Genomic DNA, 27366 nt, shown 5'->3' on the forward strand with positions numbered 1-27366 from the left:
AATCATTTGCACAACAAATAAAAACAATTGAAGGTTGCTAAGTTTTTAGGTAACTGCTCATTCTCATTCACACAAAAAGTTAATGAGATGTTTTGGCTAAAATGTTAAATGATACTCCTGTAAAGCTATTCCAAAAATCTAAATTTAGAGTCAATTGTTACAATGCCACAGATGCTGCAGATGGTTAAGGGACCCTCTCATATTGTTTTATCATTATGTATTAAGACTTTTAAAAATTCGACAACAGGATTTAGCCAGTTTCTACATACCTCTGCCTCTACTCGGTTTTCATTCACACTGAGCAGAACCTTATTTACAAGTAATCAGAATGACTGACTTTTAGAAACTATATTGAATCATCCTTTTTTCTGTCACGGCAGAAGACTTTAAAATTGTATTCACAGAAATTTAACTTAAGAATGAACTTAGCTTTGTATTGGTGAAGATCTTTTTTATTTTAGGATATGAAGTTTTAAATCTTCCACTTTAACATGGTATTTGAAATTATTTGAAAGCGTGTAACTTATTAGGTGCCCTGAGGACCAAGTCTGGTCTTGGTGCCAGTGCAAGGCACTATTCGCCTGAGAATGCTGACTATGTAACAGCAGTAAATGAGTGGGCCTGATGGTGAGGAGTAAGCAGAGAAGCTATGGAGTGGCACAATTGTGATTTCCATCCCCAACTCCCTGATGGAACAAAACCTGAACAAGCCCAGGACCATGACTGACAATAACAAATGCATCTCCCAGGACCTGAGGGGAAAAATGATGGGTGTTCTCCAATGCACTATTGCTATGCATCACTGCTTACAACAGCTTGTGCAAATGTAGCCCAGCCCAACTAGAAATGCGCAGGTTTTCTCATAGCTTATGTTGTGTTTTAATATCATAACTTGCTTGAGGTAAAGTTCAACCATCACTCACTTAGAAAACATCTCTCTGACCTACAAGTTTCACCTAACAACCCTAATTGATGGGACAGATTTGAATGGGTTATTTTCCATAACCAGAGTCAAATTAAAACCCGTTCCACCTCAAGTAAGTCTGATCTTAAAACACAGAGAGCAATAATGAAAGTAAAACGTGGCACCTACCCACTTCAGCCAGAGTCTTGATACATGACTCCACTGAGGCTTTCTGCGTTGGGTTTGGCCAAGTACAGTTGTAAATTCTAAAAGCAGACTGCAGCAGCTGAATAAAAACAGGCTGGTGTGTCTGAAAACAAAAAGATAAACACAGAATTTTACCCTTTAGAATCTCATCACAACTGCCCTAGGTTTTGACACAATGTAAACCACATGCAAGGGGTTTTCAGCTTGTGGACTCAAGTTACAACTCTATTAAAGTCTCTTTGCTCTTCAGGACTGGGAGGGAACAGAAATCAATGCTGCACCCCTAAAAAGACCAGATCATGCAATTTTTCCTCAGATCGCCACTGATACCAAGCAAACACAGTACAGAGCAGAAGGACGTAGGAGTCTTCCCAGTTCTCAGGTATGTGTCCTTTTTGTCATAGGACACAGCATTTTTCTCATACAAAGACAGACCATTATTCTGCAAGGATACCCCCTCCAATGAATTCACAAGAGCCAGGAATAAATCTGACCATATTGAGCTGTCTACTGGTTCAGAGCTGTAAGTGGTAAAAATTAAGAGTAAGTGTTTTAAAGAGGAATTAAGCTGCTAGCCAGTGGCATGAGAGGGGACAGAGAAATTAAAGGAGGATGTAAAGATACAGCATTCCTATCTGGGTAGCAGAAGGTATCTCATTAATGGTCTGAATAACATATTTGTCTGCATCTCTTTTCCTTACCTGGAGGCTGGTGCTGTTATCTGAAAATGGCGAATTGAAGAAGCCACTTACAATGTTCATTACGGGCTCAGTGACATATTTCTCCAGAGATGTGTCTGCATGTTTACGATCTGTGGTTGTGTTACAAACCTACAGGGAAGAAGGAGGAAACAATGAGATTTAGTTCTTTTAAATAAGCATGCTTTACTATTTTGTATTTATTACAACACATGTAATACTTCTTCATACAAAACCAAATGATTTTTATACAAAAGCTATCAGAGATAACTATCTTAGCGTTCAAGCTGTATTTGTGATAGCTTATCTTTCTTCTTGGAGGTCCACATTGTCTTTTGAATACCTTTCTCTTCTGAACTAGCTCTTTCTGGTTGGCTGTCTATTCTTTCCCACACCATGAAAAAAGATCCCTCTAAATCAGCACATTGCATGCCACTTACACATTTAGACAGATTCAAGAAGAAAATGGGCCTTTCCTCCCATTGTGGGGCTGGTTGGAAGAGGCTTTAGACACGGATGAGACATAAACACCTTAGGTACAAAAGATTTCGTGTAATGTTTAACTTCTCTCTACAATCAATCACCACAAATGGGTGGTGAAGGTGAAGCTCATTTGCAGGAAAAATGTTAAAAAAAGAGGGAAAGAAAGAAAACAGCATAGTCAATACCAACAGCCTTTAGGATTGTGAACTGTAAGACAAGCAGCATTACTTAGGAAAGCCACGTGGGGAAAATACAAAAGACAAGCTAAAAACAATGAAAGAAGAGAATGGATAGTACTGGGACAACTCTGGAGCACAGAAGGATGATTAAATGGTGGGAGGATGTGGGAAGATTTGTACAAAAGATTCCTGAAGACACCCTTTGGTACAACACTAAAAGTTTGTTGCTGCATAAAGATGCCATGCTTAAAGAAAGCAAAAAATTACTGAGGTGGATCGCATCCTTCAGTATTTCTTTACTTCTTTTCAGAATTTGTGAACATCTATACAGAGTCATGTTGACTTTGCATATATCAGCCTGAACAGTACTAAAAGGAGCCTACAGAGAGCCAAACAGTGAGAAGGCAAGACTGGACAAATAACTATGGACTATACTCATACTACCCCTTCAACAGCCTTTAAATAAGCCGTTTTAGTCATGTTTAACAAGAAATTAAAGGCAAAGCTGTTCTCTCTTTCACCTATGCAAGCCACAAACTACTGTAATGTTCTAGGGAATCTATGTGAGAACAGAACTATTTTATTTATAGCCTTCACATTACTATCTGAGCATTTAACACACAATCATGAACCTGTGTGGTACATACTTACCATTACATCGCTTTATAGATGGGGAACTGAGTCCAGAGAAGCTGAATGAATTGCTTATGGTCACAGAGAAAAGTTGGTGACAGAAGCAGAAAGGTAAGCCACAGCACCTGAATCTCACATAGGGTAAACATACTCCCTAATTGCACAGTGCCACTGTCACACTTGGACACTACAAGACAGCAATTTCACCAGGAGCATTTTAAGGAAGGTTACTGACATGACATCCAATTCAGGGGAAGATACAGCTCACGGAAACACAAAAGCATTCTGAGTATAACACACCAGCACTGTCATATGGTAGGCAGAGCAATAACCAAAGATATCTTGAGACATACAGAAATGAGGCATCTTGAGGAGCTTTGCTTGTCTGCTTTTCTAAAATGTGTCTGTCAGATAAACAAGTCATGCTCCCACGTAGTGCATTTTTTATCACCCCAGGAAAGGAAAGATTTTGGTCAGAGAAGCAACAGTGGCTAAACTGAAGCAGCAAACTCTTCAGCCCGTCAGTTTTAGGAAAAGTATGACACCACCACCATCACCCCCAGTCCTCATAGAGATAACAAAGATTCAGTTTATAATACAAACTTTTTCTAAAACAAAAAAAAAGATCATAGAACTAAAAACCTCTTGAAGTTCTTCTGCTTTTAATTAATCTGCATGCCAGTTTTGGCTGGAACCAGTAGCTTTGAGGCTCAGCACTCGTGATCCCAATGGGAAGACAGGGAGCTGTGTGGTGCTAGCACGGTGAATTCAGAAATCGCCAAAACTAAATTCCAAAATGCTTTTAAGCTTTCCCCTTTGCTTGTCTAAAAAGCAGAGCCATATGTGGGGATGCCACTCTGCTCCAACACCAGTCTGAAAAATTCCCAGCACGAAGGAATTCGGAAATCCTGTCATTTGTTCTTATCCCTCTGCCCTCTGGGGACTGAAAAATATTTCCCTGTGGAAGAAAAAACCTGAAATGCGTGAAATGGAGATGAAGATTGAGAAAGCAGTGTTTAAAAACCCCTTAAGAGGCTTTGGGACCGAAACTCATATGAATAATACTTCAAAAATTCTGCAGAGAAAGCCAGGATGACTTTACAGCTGTCAGATCCTGGCTCTTTCTTTAATCCTGCTCAGACTACAGCTGCTGACTTACAGGCTGGGCCACACGCAGGAGAGGGAAGCCTTTCCTTCAGCAGCACCCACTTTGCTTAGTGCAATGCTTTAAGCCATACATGGGAGAAAGTAGGTTGGCAGAAACTGTAGAAACAGGGTGTCTTTGAAAGTGCGACTGCTTTTGGCAAACTGAATTTATACATGAATCCGCCTCATGCCTGCTTTGCAATGTATCACGTTGTTGAAAGAGAATGACAGCTGGGGACTAAATATTTCCTTCCTGGATCCAGAAACAGATAAAAAAAAAAAAACCCTGGTTACTCTTTTTTTATATAAAAAAGGAAAGAGTCCAACCTGAGGATAACACTCTCCCATCTTTCACCTTAGTGATCTCTAATAACAGGCTCAGACTCAAAGCTCACAAACTCACCCACTGACAGGCATTTCTAGCAGCTAAAAGAAAAGCATTTCCCCTTCCCCCACGCAAAAGCATCCCTTTTAGCTCACTGGAACACAGAGGATCAAAGGGCTCTTTTTCTAAATGCTTTGAAAGCTATTGTAACATCTTTCATGAGGCTGACAGCATTCTAACTGTCCTGATAGCTACATAACGCTGATGTATTTATAACACACGGGCTCTGCCTGGGCCCCAGAAAACCAAACCTGAACAAATACACTTAATAAGAGCAGGGCAGGCCACAGCACTTCTGACATGCTCTTTTAGCCGTTGACCAGGAAATTAAAAGGACTAATTAGGCACCTGCCCTGAGGGCTTTGCAGGAGAGCAAAATAAACCTGCATTTTGCCATTCAGTGCCAACAGCACGCACACACACGAAATACAGCATTAATAATACACTCACGCTTCACCTCTGAAGACCCGGAGTCTAATTTCTCTTATGAGAAGGGCATGCGAAAACAAGCTCAGTGGTCACTAGCATCAGGACAACACTACCTCATTTGGCACGGTGCAGTTTGTCTCCAGGCTCAGGAAGGGAACTGTGGACAGAGCCCTCTTTCTACATCTCTGCTTCTAGCCCAAGGGCAGAGAAAATTGGTCATGTTCAAGGGCTAGGGAGGATAGTCTGTTTGGAGGGTCAGGGCCAGGACACGTCAGGAAAGGGCAACCCAGAAAGGGAGTTAAACAGGAGAAAATACTTCTTGGGTAAAAACAGCAAGGTTAAAAATCAGAATCCCCATCCAAGAAGGTTTCTGATCTTAATTTTCAAATGAGCTTGGTTTGTCCAGAAGGGCTTTCACTGTAGAACACGACCACAGAGACAAGACAAACAGCAGGAAAACAGGGTTTGTAGAGGTCTTATTACTGCTGAAAATGGCTACCACCAAAAAAAGAGAGCACAAACATCCCTGTCTTAACCTGTTCCCAGGAAAAAAAAGAAAAAACCCAACCATAAGTTCTCTGTTTCACAGAGAAAGTAACAGGTCCCAGTGCCTATCATAGAGCACGATTCTTTGCACTCATTCTTTTTTTGGCCATAATTCATGGTATTTTCTCCCAGTAGGTTTCAAAGAAATTATTTCGTGGCACACTTTGGGGTAAATGTCTGCTGCAGGACTGAATTGAGATTCTTTTACCTTTTCTTCTTTAATTTCAACAAAATGAAGAACACAATGAGTGAGAACTTAAGGATTATAAAATGTAATGGACCATGGACTGGGAAAAGAGAAGCATGCACTATGACAACATGCTCTATAACATCTTCAAAATACTGTCCAGCATCAAGGATCAAATACAGTACACCAGCCACCAAAAACCTGTGGTTCTACTTCTTGAGCAGAAAGAGCAGCTACATTAGTTGGTATTAATATTAGGGTCTTACAAGAAGCATTACCTGCTAGAAAAGGATATGTAATGTAAGCTGTAATCATTATGTCACACTAGCTTCCCCTCATGGCACTACTATTGTATTTTATCATTCCAAAAGTCATAAGATTTCCCTTGTTTTCTGCCTCCAAAATACCAGGGAATGGAAGCTTAATGCAACTTCTGACTTGAAACTTAATTCAACAAGTAATGACACCATGCAGCTCACTAGGGTCCATAGGAACTGAATGCCTACAGTACTAACTGTGCCCCATCACCTTGCAGCCTATAGTTTATATAGGAATTAGTATTCTGAAAGACCATAGCTCTACAGCTGCCTTTCGCATCAGCAGTGAGAATGTAGTGACAGTAGGATAAAAGACAAAAACAGGCTGAAGTGACATTGAAGAAGGAACACGAGCCAAAACTTCTTGATCCCTGATCCTCGCTATACTAACAGAGTAAATCAGGAAGACTATAGATGTGGGTTTTTTTTTTAAGTCACCATCATAATGCCATGTTACACACGCTCCCAGAAGACGTACAGAGGCTCTCAACTCTGTACATGCATCCAATTTATTCTTCTGGAAGGAAAGAGAAAGGAACATGGGTTCCAAGATGCCTTTTTAGAGAGAGAAGACTGCTAGTAGTTAGCATGTTAAATGATGATAAATAACATAGAAATGACCATTTGTTAAGAAAAAAACACACCTTTTTTATTGCCAACTTTGATAAAAATAGTTACTAAAATAAAAGAAGTTCATCAAAAAAAGTTATTGCCAGTTCAGTTGCCACCCATGACTATACTGTAATATTTAACATCTCATGAAGCTTACCCTTGCCATATCAACAAGGAAGTTCTCAAATAACTTCCAAATATGGTTACTGGCATAGATTTCTTTCATTTCCACTTCAGTGTCCACGTAACAGTGGTTAACAAAATTAACATAGGCTATTTTCACCTGCAGGAACAGCAAAAACACAAACAGTATGAAATGGAACAGTAAAAACAATTAACATGACATTTTCTATCTGTAAAAATAGTGAACGATAAAGATGATCCTTCAAGTACTGACAAACACTAATAACAGTAAAAATGCATGTGTTCAGTTCTGAAGGTTTAAGGAGAAGCACAGCAACAAATGCATTAACGTACTTACTGAAAGATCACATGAAGAAAAATGGAAAGGGTTTGCAAACATTCTTACTCTAACAACAAAACCCCACAAAACAAACCAATAATAAATCTGCTATTTAAATGATATTAAGACTACAAGGGCCTGGCTCCAAAGCCAGGAGCTGTCAAAATGCCGGACACTCCTGCACTTGCCATTTGACTGCTGTGGGTTGATGCCTTGTGACAGGCTTGCCAAATATAAAAAAAAATGTCTTTAGCAGAGCTGGGACTGCAATCCCTATATTCCCACAATCCTAATGCAGCATTTGCATTTGGGGTGGGTGTAACTCGGATCTAAATGGAATAGAAAGATTGTGCAGCACTGGGACTGCAGCCACAGCAGCACAGGGCTTAACAGGATGTCTTCAGTCTCACTCCTCTCCTGCATTACAAGTCTGCATGTGCACGTCATAAAAATGGATATCCAGTGCCTGAAATGTGTAGATTAAATATAAGCATACACAGATACAACGAAAATTTCTTGTCGCGGTCAAAGGAGAGGAGATAGTTGCGTATGTTTAATGCAGTCAGGAGAAAACTCATGTCAGACTTCTAAGTTTCATTTGTTTGAGCTTTTTTTTAATTAGCATCTGTTGAAATTAATGTTAGGAGGAACTTTTGAGCAAAGCAAAAATTTTTCTTTTTAAGAAAAGAACCATTTGATCACAAGGGGACTTTTTTATGGCACGGAGGGAGTCTTTACTCCTGCAAGTCCCAGTTCTGTTGATATGAGCCACATTTTTCCACTAGATAGCCTGCAGAAACCTGTCGCCAGAGCAAAGACTGTGAAAAGATTTTTTGATCACATCAGGTTTGGTGCAAACAAACATTCCCCTTTTGATCAGCATGAGGTATCACAGTCCTACTGAAGCATGACAGGTAGTAGCTGCAGAATTGGGCCTCAATACGCAGTGAATAAAAAGATTTGCTGGACTGCAACTGAATTTAATAAAATGAGACTTCACCCAAAACTCTCACTGACTTCAGTGTGGCCAGAATGTTACCCATCATTTCCAACAAATTCAGGCAGCAGCAAAACGTTGGCTTGACAAACCATTCAGCTGAGTCTTCACAGCTACAGCCAGAAGTTATCAAAGCATTAAACTCTGATAATGGCTGGACAAACCCAGGAAAACAAAACAAGGTGTCTGCCCCAAAAAGCTGACAACCAAAGCATAAGGGACAAAGAATTTTCTGTTTAAGAAAATACTGGCCATCCTTTCTCACTTATTCACCTTAACAAACACCACCTGTTTCCAGCCTGTTTTCTGTGCAAACATTCGACTTGCCAGTATATTATAAACAAAAAAAAACCCCATTTACTGAGTTTCTAAAAATGATAAGTCTGCTTTCTCATTCAGTGGATCTTACCTCAGGTATGCAGTCATCATGGGTCACTACTCTCACTATATCATCCAGGGGCAGGAGTGAATTGCACTTGATCTCTGTGTATACATTTTTTCCTTCTGTACAAGCTGCTAGCAATTCCACTAGAGTGATGTGATACGCTAAGGGTCCACTCTCGTCTGCTCGATCTCGCTCTGAACACATCATTTGGAGTAGGACTGGAAATGATGCTCTGTCATTGTAGAATATCAACACATCTTCACCACCATTTATCAGCTAAAAAAGATATCACAAAGTTTTAAGCACCCTGCACTGCAGTCACTTTGGACTCAATGATCTTAGAAGTCTTTTCCAACCCAAATTATTCTATGTGTTTCTTAATTTCTTGTTTTGTTCTACCTTTAAGTATGCAACGACTGTCTAGATTAAAAAAAAAAAAAAAACCACAAAATTAGTCTGATGTGGCAAATGCACATGTCAAAACAATACCCAAGGCAAGCTTCTGCTCTTATCTACATAAGTGCAAATCTGGAATAACTCACCAAGGAGCGAGCTAATGCAAGGTGAATTTGAAGTTTAATTTCTATGCAGCTCTGTGTTTACGTAAGACAGTATGCCATTCTTATTATTCCTACCATCTCAATGTTTGTTTGAAGTTAATTAATTACCCTCACCTCCTGTTGGGAGGCCAGGATGCATTATTATCCCTGTTTTATAAATAGGGACTTGAGGTGCAGAGAGATTAAATCTTCCCTGCTACCTCACACAAAAAGCCTGTGGCTGACCCAGAATTTAACCAACCTCTTCTGTGCCCTTGCGCAGCATCAGAAACAAAGGACAATTCTTCCCAACCTATGCAAATTTGGCAGATGGGTCTTGACATTGTCAGCGTCACGCCAGTACTTCCATTTAACAGAAAACTAGTGTATGTGATAAATATTTGATTTTGCTACAAGTGCATTGCTCATCTCAAGAGGATCCAGAGCGGAGGTGGATGCTGGCAGCCCCATCTCAGCAGATCTCACAGAAAAGTTATGCTCTAACTCTGTTTTGAACTCCCCCATACACTGCATATACCTACTGCCAGCGCTGCTCTGTGAGCTCGAGGGGAGCTGGGACAGGACAGTAGTCCTGTCTTCTCTCCATCACTTTCCTTTTAAGCATAATACACTCTCAATGCAGAGGAAAACGCACTCTCAATGCGGGTGAAAATAAGCTCCCATAAACCCTTCCTAGTACAGAATACACCTTGGCAGCACAACGTCCGTACGTATTTTGTGAATAAGGCACTTGACATGTCCAAGTCTGTATGTGATGTGAAATCCTAGCTTACTGAATTCAAGGGTAGAAATAAAGGTTGGTGGAGCCGTTGAAAAATGGGAAAGCAGCAAGAGCAGGAAAGAAAATTAGCCTCCCAGAAAGAAAAGTCAAGAAACATTTCACTACATTTTCCAGGGTTTCAACATTTCAAATTTTGAATTTACAACTTTTCTGACTGTGTTTTCCCTGTTTCTTGCTTATTTTTACTTTGACAGTTGGATGGAGTGAAAAGTCTTTCCTGCAATTCCTATTTCTCATTTATCTTTGGGTTTCTAAAATGTTTCTACTCGTGACTTTTCAAAATAGACATTTTGTGGACAATCCACAGTACAGAAAAAAATGTTTTTAAAGGGACAAGTGCTTGGGAAAGGGGAAGGCGACAGTACAGGGACCCAGATACCATTCATTTCATTGCACTCAGTGGCAAAAAAAAAAGGGGGGGGAGACACACATATAAGTATTCAAAATGTTGGAAAATTGACCTAACTTTTTAATACTGATGTCTGGAATACTCTGCTCTTAGGACCTTTCACCACAAAATAATAAAAAAAATCCACACTAATCCCTCTGGGAAGGTACATGCCCTGTCACTTTCTATTAAGTTGTTCACCACATTCCCATAGTTTTTTTTCCACTTGTGTACATTTTGCACAGAGGAGAGGGAAGATGACTCTTTCCAGATTCCCCCAGAGTTACACTCTTATGTCAAAATCCGGAACTAATCTCTACCAATATTGTTTGATATTATATCAAGTCAAACTGACCCCTCATCCTTTCATGTATCTATCACTGATGAATGAGGAGGAAATACCAGGATAGTGAACTTGTGAAACATGATGCTGCATGACATGCTTGCTACATACTGACTATGGGGAACCACAACCCGAAGAAGATGATGTTGCATCAGCACAAGAAGAGCTAAGGGGGGCAAGGTAATCATTGTAAATGCAAGGACAGAAGAAGATGTCATCCCCTTTCCTCAAGTTATCTACTTTTAAATGTGATTTGTGAAGGGCATCCAAACATTGACCCAAGCAGACAAAATGACATCCCTTTAAAAGCAGAAAAGGAAGAGAAGTATGCAGTGTTAGCCAAAGTTCTCACTGAGCAGCATGAGCTCAGTGATGAGTTAAAAAAACAAAACAAAACCAAAAAAAACCCCCAGCAGCATTTTCTTCCACTAAAGTATATTTTCAACAAGTTAAGAGCTCTATGGAAGGATAACACAGGTTGGTCAGTATCGGAGCAGCTGTTGACGCTCTGTAATGTATCGCTCCAGAATACTATAGATAATAGAAAACTCTGCTGCCACATTGATCTGGTTCAAAAGTAAATTCTGCTTTCCCTTTTGTAATAATGTTTGCACTGATAGGCGGTGTTCTTCCAGGAACCTCAAAGCATGCTTGTAATGAGAAAAAGTGCCCTAAGGAACCTTTCAGGTCAGTAAACATCATTACTAGCACTCTACAGACATGGGAACCAAGGATATGAGAACAAGTGAATAAGCCAGATTGGGAAAGTTCAACGTATTTTATGACAGTACTCTTTCGCAATGGCGCTCCTTCATCTGTATGCACTTTCTAAAGCATGTAAATATGATCGGTTTATGCCTTACTCCCAGTAAACAGGAATAAGCTACAACATACTTCCCGTGGGTAAAAGAAAACACAGGAGTAGTTGAGGCATGCTGTATACTCATACTCTATCTTGTCTTGTGGTTAAGTTGTTTACATGCCCCACCTGGAGGCACAGGAGAAGTTACACCACTTGTTTAAGGTCACACAGTACATCTCAGTTGTCTACTGCGAAACCGTCCTGACTCCCTGGCAAGTTCCAGCCATTTGGCTACTGTTCCCTTTATATTGCATCGCCATTCAAGAGCCGTTTAAATTTCACTTTTAGCATCCTTTTCTAACAAATCATAATTACTTATTGTAATTTCCTACTTTTTTTTAAAACAGATCATCATCTTACCCTCTTTCATCAAAATAGGGGTGCTCCCTCCCCCCAGCAAATTCCTGCAGGACTCATGATGTAAATGTCACATCCGAGTGCATTTTGATTTTCATCATACAGTCAGCTTGAAAATGTAATATGACAATTTATCTTTGCGCTATTATAGGTCAGTAACAAAATGTATTTAAATTGAGAAAAATCTAAAAATTTTGTCTGATGAGAAAGTGAAAACCTACAAGAAGCTGTGGTGGAAGGGGAAAAATCTAAAAGCACAAAGGCACAAGAACTGTTTGAATTATGTAAATCAAATGCTTGTAATTGATATTGCATGTTAAAACACTTCAGTCAAATTGAAAAGGTTGAGGTGGATTCCATTAAAGGTTATCCATGTAGGCTGAAGCTTTATTTTCTTAATTAGAAGTTTCTCCTCTTTGCTGCTGTGGAACAAAATTTCAGCAGGGTTTCGTTTTGTTCATACCACAACTAGAGCTTATCTGTTTTCTTTGTGAAGGTGTCTCTTCAAAAAAACAAAAAAAAATGCACTTTGTAAAGTAAAGAAAAATGTTCCTTGGACTCTGATCCTACCTGGACTTTCCACTGTGTTCAACTTTACCCACTTATTAATCTCACTGAACTGTTAACATAATTACAGTTAAATGCATGAGTATGTGCAAGTTGAAGACTTCATTTATCATGCACGCTATATATCAAATCCTAATTGCAGAGAAGTCAATTATGTATTTTCCTAGTTACTTCATTGGCATAAAGATTTGTCCACAAACCACTGTGTGGAATTCACCATGTCAGACTCTGAATCCAGCCAGTTAAGCTAGAGTAGCTCTACTGACTCTCACAGAAGTGCTCTGGAACAAAAGAAACAAAAGCAGAAACTAGTACCTAGAACTGTTACATGGTTACTTGCTAAAAAAATGCTCTACAACACTATTTAGACAAATCCATAGATGTAAGAGCTTCTTATATGGCAAAACCATGCCACAGTATGGCAAGTTTGGTGCGTAAATGGGATCCTAAATTACAGTACATGAAAATGAAGGTTTATGTAACTCTGAGATTTCCATGCTACATCATCTACAAATAGACATCTCTCTATCACCATGCTAACACTCATGTTTTCTTTCTAGTAGTTATACAGATGGCCTTACAAAATTAGATTAAACTCCCAAAAACGTCTGCTAAAATATTCATTATTTGTGATAACATTTAAAATTCTAAAGCAATGATGCCATTACATCCCATTGGTATCAAGAGCAGAAAAAGCAACTTCAAAATACTAGTGTGTGAAAAAGACATCACACGAGAGATTAACATATGAACTCTTCACTTACCTCTGTCATTACCATGTCCTGGCATTTTTTCACGTATTTGCCATCTGCTTTCACAATGGTCTGCAGGAAACGCAGGTACTCCACATGACGGCCGTGGGTCTCAATGCAGTGCACAAAGTGCTGCACCACTCTCTCACTAATTTCATTACACAGAAGGTAATTATTCATGAAGATGTGCCGCATGGTTTCAGCTTCCAGGAGCTAAACAGATTAAAATCAAAACAGCCTTACAAGAAGAGCAGATTTGTTTTGAGATTGAAAGATTCACAGGACTCCAGACTAGAGAAAGGCATGTTGGTAAAGGGAAACTGGAAAAGTCCAATGTGCACCAGCCCAGTGATTAAGCAGTGACCTTAGAGCCTAGCTTTCATTTATGATTGGATTTCTCCAAACTCTCCTATGAGTACAAAATGGTCCTGAAGTGGACATAAACAAAATCTGTGTCCATGTGGAAGGTGAAGACACACACATACACACACTACACTGCTAGACCACTCCACAGGGACTTTGGTATACAAGACAACCAAGACCACATTCATCCCACTCACCATCGAACTTTGCATTGAGGCAACCAAGTAAGACGATTAGCTACCTCTGGCTCCCTCTATGCTTGACAGAGGCAGGCATTTCCAGCAGGCAAATCATTGCACGTGCAGTCTGATCACTCTCTGGGAGAACATCTCTTTCCACATTAACTACAGAGGGAGCCTAAGGCTATGTTTCTATTGATAAGTAGCACGGTACAAGAGGAACAGATCTGTAGCAAGAAAGGGATACTGCTGAGGACCCAGCATCCAAGACTTTATACATTCTGGGAGCTTTTGGTTCAAACATCCTCTAGTTTGGTCCCTTGGACTAAAGGCTCATGAGATTCAGGTGTGCTCCTAGAGCATACCTTTCTGCTTAGTGTCATGTGAAAGGAATCCAACACCAAGTTTGCTCTACAATGTGAACAAAAGCACAGTAACTGGGATGATCAGAAGATCAGCTTCAAAAGAACAGAAATGCAAGTGCAAGCAGGCTCCATACTTGGCACCTGAGTTCAGTGTCAATGTTGGATACGATGGAGTCTGTGCGCTAGTCCCGCCTGTGGTCAGCTTAGCACCTTCCACTAGCTTGACAAAAAAAAAAGCAGAAATAAAAAATAACAGAACAAATCCTTCCTAATGTACACAGGCCAGGGGTCCACAGTCATAATACAATCTTTATAATAAAACCCTGTTTTGCTCAGTTGATCTGCCACAGAGCAAGGTGTCATTCTATGTGACTATATCTGTACACACACCCCTACATATATACACACTTAATTTTTAATTAAACAAAGGGACCTTGACAAAGAGGTTTATTGTAAACACAATGATTTAATAAAAGATCAAATTTTAGATTATTTAAATCAAATGGAAGCATCATCAAGAAAAACGTATGGGTCTGATTCTGGTATCACACAAGCTTCATGAGAGCATAGTCACAGCATCTTCTACCCTGACTTATAGTCCATCTGTGAGTGAGTGAGGATGAATGAGATCAGAGTCAAGCTAAACATGATGTGATGATGTGACCCATCTTCATAGATACTTCCAGTAAAACACACAGGTAATATTGTTCTCTAATTTTAAAACTGCAACATTAAAAACAATGACATAAAGAGACAAAAGACAGGAGAGAGAAGACAATAAGGGAGAAAATACAAGGAGAGCGAAGAGAAGGCAGAGAGGACATAATTTAATGAAATAATTTATTTAGCAGTGTCATTTTTCAGCGAGTCCAAATTTACTTCCAATTATAATATTCTCCTTAAAATGAAATACTTACCCCCGGAGTTAAGAACAAGTTGAGATTTTTGTGGAGGAGAACTTGATTCTGAGGATTTCCTCGACAGAAATTCTGAAGAAAAGTGTGGGCTAGATTCATAACTTCATTCATCTTTTCATCGCTCTGCAAAAAAGAAAAGACAAACTAATCAGCTGGGAGTACCTAAACATACTTGTTAAAACTGCATAACGTGAATTCAGCCAGGAACAGAGCAATTTTCCTGAGCCTTTTATAGGGCAGGAATTATTCCTCTGGCAAAAGCAAGTGATCCAGTTTTCTTCAGAGTCCGTTAGTGACTATACCTTACTCTGAATCAACTTGACCATAGGGAGCCACAGAGGTAAGGACACAAACTCAAAGTAAGATTTCCTTGTGCATGGTTATAATTTTCTAGTTTAAAAAAGTGCTAAGTGGCTTGATTTTAAAAAAAACCTCTCTAGCCAGCATTGATTTTAAGCTTTTGAAAAGCTTTGGCTTTTATATAGCTACATATAGAAACAGATGTATGCATGCATGTGTGTGTACACCTACATGCATATGTATGTTCATACACATACTCCCACACAAATATATGTCTAGTTTCATCCCCATTTCATATTCCTCTCATACAGTATTCTAACTGTGATTCGATGAACCACCTGTACGGACAAGCACTATTTTACTGAAGACAGCTGAACCCAGTGCCTGTATCATAACATTAGTGTGTACCGCTCAGGAAAATGTAGCCCAGAAGAGGCTTTATCTCCTCTCAATGCTTCCTATAAGATCTAGAAAGATGTGCTCTTTAAAAGGCTATCTAGATCATTCATTTGTATGCTCAATGCCACTCAACCAGTACAAAATCACATGATCTTCTGAAAAACTTGCAAGTGGAACTAGGTTAGAGGCTTCCACCACAGAAACAAAGAAATTATTTCAGACTTGATCCTAGAAAGCTTTTTGTCCATCTTACGTATCTACGATACCACTCACATCAGTACCCAACAGTGGAATTTAGATACCCCGCCAGGAGCTACATTAAATCAATACTTCTTACTGTGCAGTGACTGCAGATCTAAGGTTTGCCTATTTCAGGAATGGGATGATAGCGCAGTGACATTCAGGTACCTGAGGCAGTAAACATTAAGTTCTTAAGACAATCTGTTCTATGCAGGCAGCCATATTTAAACTTAGGCCCAAACCCGTTATTCTTCAGGTACAAAATAGCATCATCGTTTCATGTTTGTACCGCAGCTGACTGAACTCAGTTAAAATAAAATATTCACATTGATTCTTGGGCCTTTTGAGGCCTTTCACTTTATTGAGTTCATGTTCTTTACCACTGAAATTATGAGAATAACCTTTTCATAGGGTATCTGCAGAAGGTCCAAGACTACCAAGTGGGCGCCCATATTTTTCAGCAATCGCTGCTGTTGATTCCGACATTTTTTATTCTGAACACAAAGTTTGCTGAGTCGAATCAAAATCTATAAATAAACAAACAAATAAATAAGCATGCAAGCAAGCAAAGAACCAGTCATGTCACACAAAAACAAACAATACATTCTTTCAATATAATTACTAAATCTACTTATCAAACAAATATGTCAACCAAGTTTCTTAGCAGATATACCAACCTCTTTAACAATATTGTAGTTATTGCTTTTGTTGCTGTCTATCTGGGGTTTTTTGGTCCCATCCTGTATTGGACTCAAAATATTTGACTCCTGTAACAAAGAACACACATCAGCTGGAGATCTATTGCAATTTCTTCAACATGAACTAATTATATTTAATAACAGCAAGTGAAGAAGTATTACGGCAGCTCACAAGGAACAGATATAACATAGACAATAAAGGAAAATACTAGTTTATTCTTTATCTACCAGTCCAGTAAATTAAAAGATTCACATTCAAGTCCGTCCTTTGTTTCAAATTTCCAACATGATTTGAGGCAATTACTCTATGCCTTCAAGCTTCTGATCCTCCCAAAAAAGAATACATCCCTATCACAAACTAGACATCCCAAGGAATTTAGATACTATGAGAATAGGGACCATAAGTGTATTTCAATAGCCACCACTTGTTCCAAAAATCTCTAATACAGCTGGAAAGATTACAAAGTCATGTATGTGAACATTAAAGTCTGGAGAAGGAGCTTAAGATGACCTCTGTAGTTGAGGTAAGTAGGGTGGAGTTCTCAGCAGTACAGAAACAAGTAGCATGTAGAAATTAGAGATGTTCCTCCCATGAAGAGGAGACTTCTGTCCTTATCTCTGGATGATGCAAGAAAGGATTTAAAAACAAATGAGAACCTTATGTTAAACTGCAACATCCAGTCATGATGCCGTATGCTCTGGGCCTTGGCTCTTAGGAAGGCGCAGCTGGGTATGATAAATAAGAGAAATCAAGTCAGCAAGTAACTGCCAACACCCACGCACCTTTCCACCTCAATCAAAACACAGAAGAACATCTATACAAATACTGCCACTTAGAATACTGGCAGTGGGGTTTTTTTCTGCTGCCAGCTATGGTAAGCCTTTCTTAACTGGAAACACAAAGAATTGAAAGATTGGACTTTGAATGCTGAAATTACTAAGAATGTAGAAAAACGGCAGCAGATCTTGAGACTGCCTTACAGTACAACCACAAGGATGTAAACCAGTGTAATAGCATTAAAAAAAAAGAACCAAACAGGTGCACTTCTGAGTTTCATTGTGTCCTCAAACTTCCTACTGTTTTAGAGAATTATGCTAAAACACACACATGCACGCCAATCTGAATGTTTATACCTCTTGAAACCTCTCTCTGAACTTTCTTAGCTGATGGTGAAGATGAGGAGTTCTATAAATCCCATCTGGCCTTAATTTCCAGTGGCGCAAGAACAGCTGCACTACTTGGCCATGCAAGCTGTTTTTAACAGTGTCAGCACCGCTGTTCAGTGTGGTCATGTTGATCTATGCAACAACGGTGGATTTTTATTTGTTTAGGTTTGTTAGTATGCATGCTGCCTTCTTTCTAGCTGTTTGAATCAATACTTTGGAAGATATTTCAGGCTCTTTGCTATAATTAACCACCCTCCTCTGTTCTGGGACTGTGGGTTAACCAAGATTAATTTACCTGTTACTTTTATCAGCATTCTTCCTCAATCAAAGTAGTTTTATAATCCATGGGAATTATATGTCTTATCTGGAAGTGCTGATCAGCATTAAACTGCTGAATCTATCCTTTCTCTTAACAAAATAAAAACCTCTTTATTGAACCCATAAGAGTATGCCAGGGATGTAGTTGTCAAGAGATAATCACACCACCGGGATATCAGAGACACTCAGTTGCATATCTTGGCTCGTTACGCCCCATGATAGACATTCTCTGTCACACTTTTCCATAGGGGACAGGGAGCCATAGAGATCGCACTGAGAAAGGTTCTCGTCCAAGTACCCCACCTTCAGGAAATGGTATTTGCTGAAACAGACTACTTCCTCTATTCGTAAGATTCCCAGGATACCGCTTTGCATCAGTCTTAGGATCCTTTCTAGCCCCAGATGGAGGCCCAGATTCCAGCACTCAGCCCGAGCGCTTCCCCGCCGCTGAAAGAGTCTCACTCATCCCAGCAGGACAGCTGTGCCAGGCGCTAGTCAGCGTCACACTGGCACAGTTTTGCCTTCCACAGGCTGTATTTACTTACCAGGGGGAACAAGGGACACTCTGAGAAATTTCAGGTCACGATCTCAACCTATAGATGATATTTCAGGAGGTGTTTGTTTAAACGTTCCCAGAACCAAAGCAAACTGCCAGAGACCAGAGAAGGAGGAGAGCAAGGTAACACCAGGCGCTTACGGGCGCTCGAAGTTTATACCACTTGAAACCTCGCCCAGCTTTCTTAGCGGATGGCAAAGATGAGAAGCTCTATAAACGCCACTACGCTGTATTCCAGCTTCACCTGAGAGTCCTTTCACTGAGGCTGTCTTTTCTTCCTGGCCTTTCTTCTCCTCAGATCTGTGTTGCTGGTGCTACACCACCAATGCATCCTCCAGCGACAGGACAATAAAGACCACACTCTCCATAGTCCCTGGTATCTATATAGACTCATAATACCCTTCCTAGAAATAACCAAGCAAACAGGCTTTAGCTGCTTTTCCCTTCTCAAGCAAGGCTCAGTTATGTGAGATCAATTTCAGCATTTCCTCCTGACCCTATGTGGTGTCTAATTCATGTCTGACCTAACTCCAAGCACTCTTTCCTATAACTCTGATCTCCAGTTCCTATCAAGATGATCATGCACAGATGTAAGATTTGTTGATTTTCCTGTGGAGAACTCTGGATACTTTATTTAGAAGAACATGGGCTTTTTTTTGTTTTACAAATCCCATTTCTGGAGTCACATGTCTGGGGGCGGTGGGGGGAAGTAAGTCTCTAGCCCCGCCAGGTTATGATAGAAAGGTGGAAACAATTACCCAAAAAGACTCAGAAGCCTAAGAGCAAAAAATATTTGATTTTTTTGAAACTCTTATGCCAATCTTGCAATGTGCTTCAGTGAGGACAGAAACTTGGGCTTAACATATGACTGTTCTGGAATGTAATTTAAGCCCTTGTGTGCACTTCAATGTAGTTTGGGAAAAATTAAGCACAGGCAAATGAAGCATATTCCCTAGAGGTTCATCCAGTTCAGTACTGAATACCCGGCATCCAAGAAAGAATGGGATCTCACAGGGATGTTTATCTGCTTGAAGCTAGCCACCTGCTTCACACATTGTAGATTATGACCAGCACTTCACCTCTTACGTCTGACTAAAGATCTCAAAGAGACTATTCACTATCTAAAGTAGGTTTGCCAGGTAAAAACATTTCCTGACTGTTAAAGAATAATTTAACAGGGGAAAAAATAATGGACAAGTTTCTGAGCTATTGTAACCTGGCACAGCTTTCATGGAATTACCACCAGATGATCTAACCAGTTGTGCAGATTACATATTACTGTTCTGACACAATACTCTCTCAGATCTGCCAGAGATAATATTGTGCATCTACTGAAGCACTGATAATCCATACAGACCCACAGATGCCTCACAGGAAAAAAACACTGAGAATATCCCATTTAGAAATGCTTCTGTTTCAAGCGCATTGTTTTGTCCCCTCTTCCTGGAGTTTCTTTACTATCAGGGCTATCCTGCAGGAATAAAAAGGATCTTACTACACTTTTTAAATGTATTCTAGCTAAAAAATATTGTAAATATCCTGCTGCAATTCTGTATCCTGTTTCCCCATTACCTTTTCCATTCATTAAATACATAAAGGAATATTTTCTTTAGTACTAGAGCTATGCTTGAGGAAAGTAAGAAATCCCACATACTTAAGCTCATAAAGTCCAGATTCCTCCCCTGTTCTGACACCACTAAATTCAGCTAAGTTATATCAGAGAAAGAGTAGGACCTACACTGTTCCAAGACATTAGGATTCTCCCTTGAAGTGTTGGATTTTCCCCCCGGCATGAAGCCACCTAAAATCTGCTTTTCCATCTGAAAAGCCAAGTGTACGTCACAGGTATCTGCAAATCTGTGTCTTCTCAATGGCTCTTACTTTTCCTCAATGCACTGGCTTCACAATGCTGTATAATCTCCACTTGGCTTCCTACTAAACTTCCCTTGGTGGCTTCCTTGCCCATTTTCTTTCCATTAGGGGAGACTCTACCACGGAAGAGAATAAGGAAAGTGCTGTGTCAGAAATCACAGTTCTTCATCTCTCCCCACTTCCTCTGATGAAAATGGAAAAGTGGGAATAAACATCGATGGGAAAGCCTGCTTTATCTACTATTACACCACAAACCTAAACCATAGCAACTCTTGCAACACTTTGCATTTTCTTAAAGACTCACACTGGAGTTAGGTGATTACATGAGGACCTCAGCTTTCACTGAAAAACAAAAATTAAAAATTTAAATTAAATTTAAAAAAAAAAAAAAACAAACAAACCAAAAACCAGGTCTTCATGGTTCCAGATTCAAATTCCGAAGTTTCTCAGATCACGATATACACTGAGAGTGTGGGCTGGCAAGAGTCAAAAAAAGAAGGGTTTTTTGCCTACAAAACCTCAATATTCTTAGGTCAGTCTTATGTTTGGTGGAGAGTGGATTACTCATGATATTTGAAAATATGAGTTTGATCGTGCTTCTCTCCCCTAGTTGCAGGAACAGGTACTGCTTATTCCTCCTTTCTTCCAACAAGTCAACACAACTGCCAGCATGTGATCCCCAGATTACTTCCTTGGCCACAGAGTGATGCCATACACTGTGGCTTGCTCACTAGCCAGAAAGGAAGGCAGCTCTGTGACATAAGAATGCAGTCACCGAAAGCAGCCAGAATACTGTACATTCTCACTTTGTTACTTCGATTAACCAGACCACAAATTCGCAGTTGTTCATTAAACTACCTACCAATATTGAAACAATTCTAGCAGCAAAGGCTTTAAACCCACCTCTATTGGCTCTTCTCCCCCTTTGGTTTGATTGTCGCCCACCTCTCCACTCTCATAACTGCTGCTCTTCTCAACCCACAATTCCGATTTTTCTACAGTCAGACGTAGCTGATCAAGATCAGCCTTGATTTGCTTGTAGTTATCAACATCTTGATTAGACACCAGCAACTGAACCTGGAAATACAGAAAATTGTGAAGCTATTACAGCAGTAGCACCAGCACTTATGCCTGGGTAATTTGCTTGACAGTTTCCATTCTAAGCCTCTCTTTTCAGGTGCTTTATGTAACCTTCCCTACAAAATTGAAACATGGCACAGGCAGGCTTTTTAGCCCCCATTCATCAAAAACCTTTAACAGAGCCAGAGACTGTAGTTGCCCGAAAGAGGATAGTTACAACATTCACAACATTCTCTTGCCTTCTTCAATACACTGCAAAACATTTTCAGCACAAGCACAGATTAACAAGCTCTTGAGTTCTATGCAGAGTTAGCTCTGATGCAATTATTATGATCCTCGTGGTATTAAAAGAATACAGTTACACGGTATTAAAAAAATACATTTAGAAATAGCTTATCCCATTAGCAAAGTACTTCACAAGAGAAAAAAGAAAAAAAAAAATGATATGACAAGGAATCAGGACATCCAAAGAAAAGTCAGAATGGCCAGCAACTTCAGTGATCACCTACATCACCATAATCAAATATTGAAAAATAACATATTTTCAACACTGTTAGGCCAGCTTAGAAAAGCTTGTTTGAATAGAGCTCATGAACTGACTTTCAGGTTCATGTAATTTCCCACCACCTGAGTGGTTGCCTCTAGTAAGATTAATCTCTGGTTTTTTCACTGTTATTTGCAGTTCTTGATTTAGCATGATCTACACATTTCCCTTCTTTGTATTGCTCTTTGCTCTCCCAGGACTATTAATGAAGAGAATATACAAAAAAACTAACAACAATCTTTACAGTAAATCAATAAGCACTATTAAGAAATCACACTTATTAAAAGATTATGATCACATGGCAGATAAAGAACATCAATAGGGACATTCTTTTAAAAAAAAAAATCACTACTTGCAGGCAAATATTCACTATTTTCTAATATAAAGTTTTCATCACCTTCTCTCTTAGCTTAGTAAAATCTTGTTATTTTATAGAATTTATGAATCCTGCTCATGCACAGACATTCATATTCCATGTTCTCTACAGTTTTGTTTTGTTTACTTGTCAATTAGCCTTTTCCTTCCTTTACAAAAACATGTTAAGCTACTCAACCCTTGCTTACCTGGGAGTAACCGCTATTTATGCAACTAACCAGCAGCATAGCCTAACTTTAACAATCTGGTTGGAGGCCATTACGCTACACCACAAAAGAATTAAACAAAAGCTTTCCAGGTCTTTATCATTCATCTGTGTTTAAACAAGAGAAACCTCCACATCTTACATAACGATGAGACAACACGCTATCAAACTCCTGAAATAAGCATCAGATGGTCTTATCAACATATGTTATATAGGGTTACGTAACAGAGACGTCTCTGTCATCCAGCCCCATGACACCAGATCTCCCCATCCTAATCCACTAACACATGGAGCCTGCACATGCACCGTTCTCAAGCAGAAAGAACAAAAGCTGAAAACAGCCTTGGCTCCATTACTCCCTTCCTGTTATTTGGGCATCTGTGCCATGCAGTGGAGCACAATGCAAAGACACCTGAATTAGAACTAGAAACACCACATGAATAACAAGAGAGTTTTATAACCAGCCTAAGTAGCCCTAAAGGCAGGTAAGTCTTACTGCTGACACTGGTACGCTGCTTGCAGAAGATGAGCTAACAACTCTGTCTCTGAGGATCACTACATCATGTCTCACTGTGAGATGCATGTGTCCTAGCCATCACCACGGACCTATGTTTGCAGTAATGAATGCAGTGCCAGAAATAACTATTTCTGGGTGCACAACTATAATGTACACCAGCACATGTGTTCAATGCTAACAAAAAAACACATCTCTGCTGAATTTGGACCTTTAAGGAAATAACACTATCATGCTGCGAACAGCAGTTTAGGTAAGTAAAGCAGCCTTTGGAAAGACTTTCCCGACAGTCACTTTCCTGGAATAAAGCTATGCCCATGCATACCTGTTTAAATGCTTGTAGAACTTCTGCTCTCTGGCTGAAGTGCTTAAATAGCAAGTGCAGAGCACCTGAAAGCAAAGGAGGGTAGTCATGCATGATGAGGTGAATAAGGACCCGTAAAAAAGTTCTGCCCCCTTCATCATCAAGCTGAACCGCATTCTTCTCCTTTCTGCAACAGAAATGGGGAAAAAAGGACCAAATAAAGTAAAATAAATAAGAACAAATAAAAGCTTTTGACATAAATATGCCTGAACACACAATCTTCATTCGACAGAGCTCTTAAAACCAAATCAAATATGCTGCACGATGGAAACTATAAACATCACTTTAACATATAAGGACTTCAATCCTCCAGTTATGTGCTGTTGCAGCAATCTTGTAGCAGAATGGACACTACGGAATGAAAGTAAGTATGTATGAAATGCGTCAAATATTGTGATTAAAATCCATATTGCAAAAACATTCATTTATGGCTGGGATAAGTTGTGCCAAGCTCATCCCCAATCCAAATTAATCGAAGTAAACAGCACTTCATCAGAGATTAATTTGGCCCTTTCCTTTTCACTCCTGTCTCTTTTCAGCTATTAAGATTTCATTTAAGAAAAAGTAAGCTCAAAAATAGCAAGAATTGCCAAAAGCATCATATTTCTGGAATCATATTTATAATCTGGAACAGCAGAAAGCAGATTTACACTCTAACATATCAAAGCAGAAATGATGTTTCCAAGAAACTGTTCAGTCTCTCTGTTCATTCTAAAGATGCAGACGCCTGGGGCTGTGTGTTGTTTTACATTATGGGAGTTCAGGGAGGGGACTGGAGGCATTGCTCGCCCTGGTAAAGACTGAGAATGCGTAAGGGACTGAGAGGGGAAAGATCAGAACACCCACATTGCGGATCCTCCTCCCTACCTCCAAGAAAAAATTTAAAGTCTACGGCCTTGTCTAAATGGAATTCTTTTTTACTGGTATAATTATACCTGTAATATTAAACTAATGTAGTGATAATGGTAATAACTCTCCAGTGTGGATATTTTCTGCGCTTTTTTTTTCTGTTCACAGTGTAGCTGAAACCATTTCCAAAACTCTGTAAGCATAACTTGTGATCTACAGGCCTCTGGTGGCCCAGAAGACCATGGCAAGTGGTCCACAGTTGACTTGAGAAATCATATGAAAGAGATTATTGTTGACGTAACTTCCTTAATAAGTTCAAAGACAAGGTACAGTGACAACTGGTCAGGTAATCTATGGGAAATACTGAGGGTCAACAGTAACCTACTGATCCAAGAAATTTGGGGCTACAGCCATAAGGTACACCAAGAAAAGCTCTTTCTTTAAAAGCACCCATGTGAGGCATTATAAGAGAAAGAAATAATTAGTGTGTTTTAGCCCAATACACCTGTACACCATTCCTCACCTGCCCTTGGGAACAAGGCAAAAACTTTCTACCAACTCTTACAACAAGAGGGGGGTCACTGCCAATCCCACTGGGCTGTTTGCTTGTTTGAAATACAGGTCTTCCTGTCTACATAATAAGTAGTCATCAAAGGAAGAGAAAGCAGTATGAAAACACACACAGAATAAATACAGATTGTCCATGAGAAATATCAATGTGAACAAAGAGATTAATATAGAGAGATAAAACTTCAGATAACATACCTGCCAGCAAACATGGTTTCAGCCTGAGCTGCAATTTCATCTATATCAGGGACAATTGCTGGAAAACAATCAAAATAAAAATAAATTTTAAAAAGCCAGTGATAATTGTTTAATCTGCACAGCAAAAAAGAACTCTGTTCCTCTTTAAAGTAGATGTTATCAAGTAAAGGTCTAACTACATACTCCTCAACCAGGCAAAATTCACTATCTGCAAGAGCAGTAGGGAAGAAACCGGACAAGGGGCAGAGTCAAACTGTGTATTACTATTACTGAGAGACAGACAAATTGTAGTGATGAGCCAGAGCCCTATGGTGGCTAGGAGCTGTACAAACCACCATCCGTGACCCATAAATGACACAGAATATGAAACTTACATTTTTCTTAGATGAACCAACACCCACAAAGCAGCTAAATGAGACGCATGAACTTTAGAATATTTATCACAAGCCAAATCATTTACCACACCGTCATTTTGCTTTAAATGGCTTTAATATACCCTACTGCTTAAGACTTTAGCACTCCTTTAGCCACCCCCCTGTTATACAGCACCTCCAATTAAAGCAATTCTCCCCTACTTGAAGGTGGTCACACAGAACTGCTGTCAGCCTTTGGAGCACTTCTGTATGCCCAGGAACGCTCCCTGGAAAGCCACTCCATTCTCATACCACATTCACCTCACTTAAATCTGTCTTCATCCAACCCCAATAATTTTTTCATGATCTACCCTCCACTACATTTGTCATCATGCAGTGTTTTGAGAAGAGTACATTCTCATAATGTGAAAAAGGAATCACATTTTTGTTAGAGGAGGACAGGCCAGCAAAAATCTTATTTTTATGGGATTCCTTAAGATTTTCATTTTTCCACAAGCTTTTCAACCTTAAGCGGCATGCATCTTTCTGGTGTAGAGTTCATTGCTTGCAGTAGCCTACACAGAATTATTTTACATTGCAATACAATAGCAACATTTACCTGAGGCAATCCCTGGTGTGTCAGGCGGGGATGTTGTAGAGCTATCAACGTTTTCATTGTTTTCCCCAAACTCCCTCTTATAGATAGACAGCATGTAGGATATTCTATAGTCCAGTCTAACACTGAGAATAAACTACAAGAAAAAAGTTTAAAATAAGACTTTTCTTCTGCCTTTGGTAACATGGGTTAGGATTTGTCTGTGGTGGAACGTATAGGGATATATGATTATTTTAAGTACACATGGCCACTACAAAAAAATAATCTATTACATTTGTCAGTTTTCTGTGATTTATTTCTTCTCTCCGACCATCCTGAGACATATTGAACTCTACCCTATCAACTGCTGAATACTAAGCAGCAGACTGGATTTGTCCAGGGGGTCCAGCACGCTGCCTTGTCCTCACTGCCTGCGAACCAGATCAGCACATTCAAACCCATGTTGAATCTGATTATTTCAAATTTCAGCTGGACTTCTAATGCCCCGTGAAGATAAGTAGAGTGGGGTTGAGAGTAAAGATAACAGGCTCAAGGCTCACCCTCTCAGATGTCTGACAGCCAAGGGCAGTGATGCTGCAGTAACTCCAGGCTCCCGTGAAGTGAACCACAAGCCTGGTGGTGTCTTTTTTTACATTGTTAGCAATTAGCTGAGGATGTGAGGAGCAAACAGCCTGTCCTTCATGAGCTCCTAGTAGTATTGCCAGCGTGTGGCAAAGAATGTTTGGCTTTGGAAGCTACCACTGTAATGGTAGCAGAGATCCCCCTCACTCTGCTTTCTTCTAATTGATGGTGCTTTTTGGTCCTCAGCTGTGGATCTGGAAACCCATACCGGAAAAACCCTAATTCAAACCTGAAAGTGGTGCTTTTATATTGGAATAGTGAGGAAAATAACTTGGCTGGAGACATTAGTACCCATTTAAGGACTGACACATACACCTGACACTTCACCAACTGACTGCCCACCAACTGAGTTTCAGTGTTTCCCACACTTACGCTCCTTGCCCACAGTAAATGTAGGTGTACAATGACAGAGGTTTAAGATTATTTAACTTATTTTACAATCAGTAGGGAAGAAAGCATATAAGTTACTAAGATTCAGGCAACAGGTGATGATTTAGCAAATGGTGACAACCTGTTTCTTTGATC

At 39.7% G+C, this 27366-nt stretch overlaps 1 protein-coding gene across 3 annotated transcripts in view; it reads right to left on the reverse strand.

Moving 5' to 3' along the window:
- Nucleotides 1–27366, reverse strand: part of ITPR2 (inositol 1,4,5-trisphosphate receptor type 2) — a 263348-nt gene that overhangs the window by 129688 nt on the left and 106294 nt on the right. For all 3 annotated transcript variants that reach the window (XM_075727981.1, XM_075727982.1, XM_075727980.1), the window contains exons 23-34: nucleotides 26224–26356; nucleotides 25252–25309; nucleotides 23599–23764; nucleotides 21459–21632; nucleotides 16622–16711; nucleotides 16346–16471; nucleotides 15006–15128; nucleotides 13194–13394; nucleotides 8596–8847; nucleotides 6884–7009; nucleotides 1813–1941; nucleotides 1094–1214 (exon numbers count right to left, since the gene is read on the reverse strand). In XM_075727981.1, the coding sequence (XP_075584096.1) occupies nucleotides 1094–1214; nucleotides 1813–1941; nucleotides 6884–7009; nucleotides 8596–8847; nucleotides 13194–13394; nucleotides 15006–15128; nucleotides 16346–16471; nucleotides 16622–16711; nucleotides 21459–21632; nucleotides 23599–23764; nucleotides 25252–25309; nucleotides 26224–26356 (1699 nt within the window). The remainder of the gene's footprint in view (nucleotides 1–1093; nucleotides 1215–1812; nucleotides 1942–6883; nucleotides 7010–8595; nucleotides 8848–13193; nucleotides 13395–15005; nucleotides 15129–16345; nucleotides 16472–16621; nucleotides 16712–21458; nucleotides 21633–23598; nucleotides 23765–25251; nucleotides 25310–26223; nucleotides 26357–27366) is intronic.

This window comes from Pelecanus crispus, chromosome 1, assembly GCF_030463565.1.
Source record: "Pelecanus crispus isolate bPelCri1 chromosome 1, bPelCri1.pri, whole genome shotgun sequence".
Classification (NCBI taxonomy): Eukaryota; Metazoa; Chordata; class Aves; order Pelecaniformes; family Pelecanidae; genus Pelecanus; species Pelecanus crispus.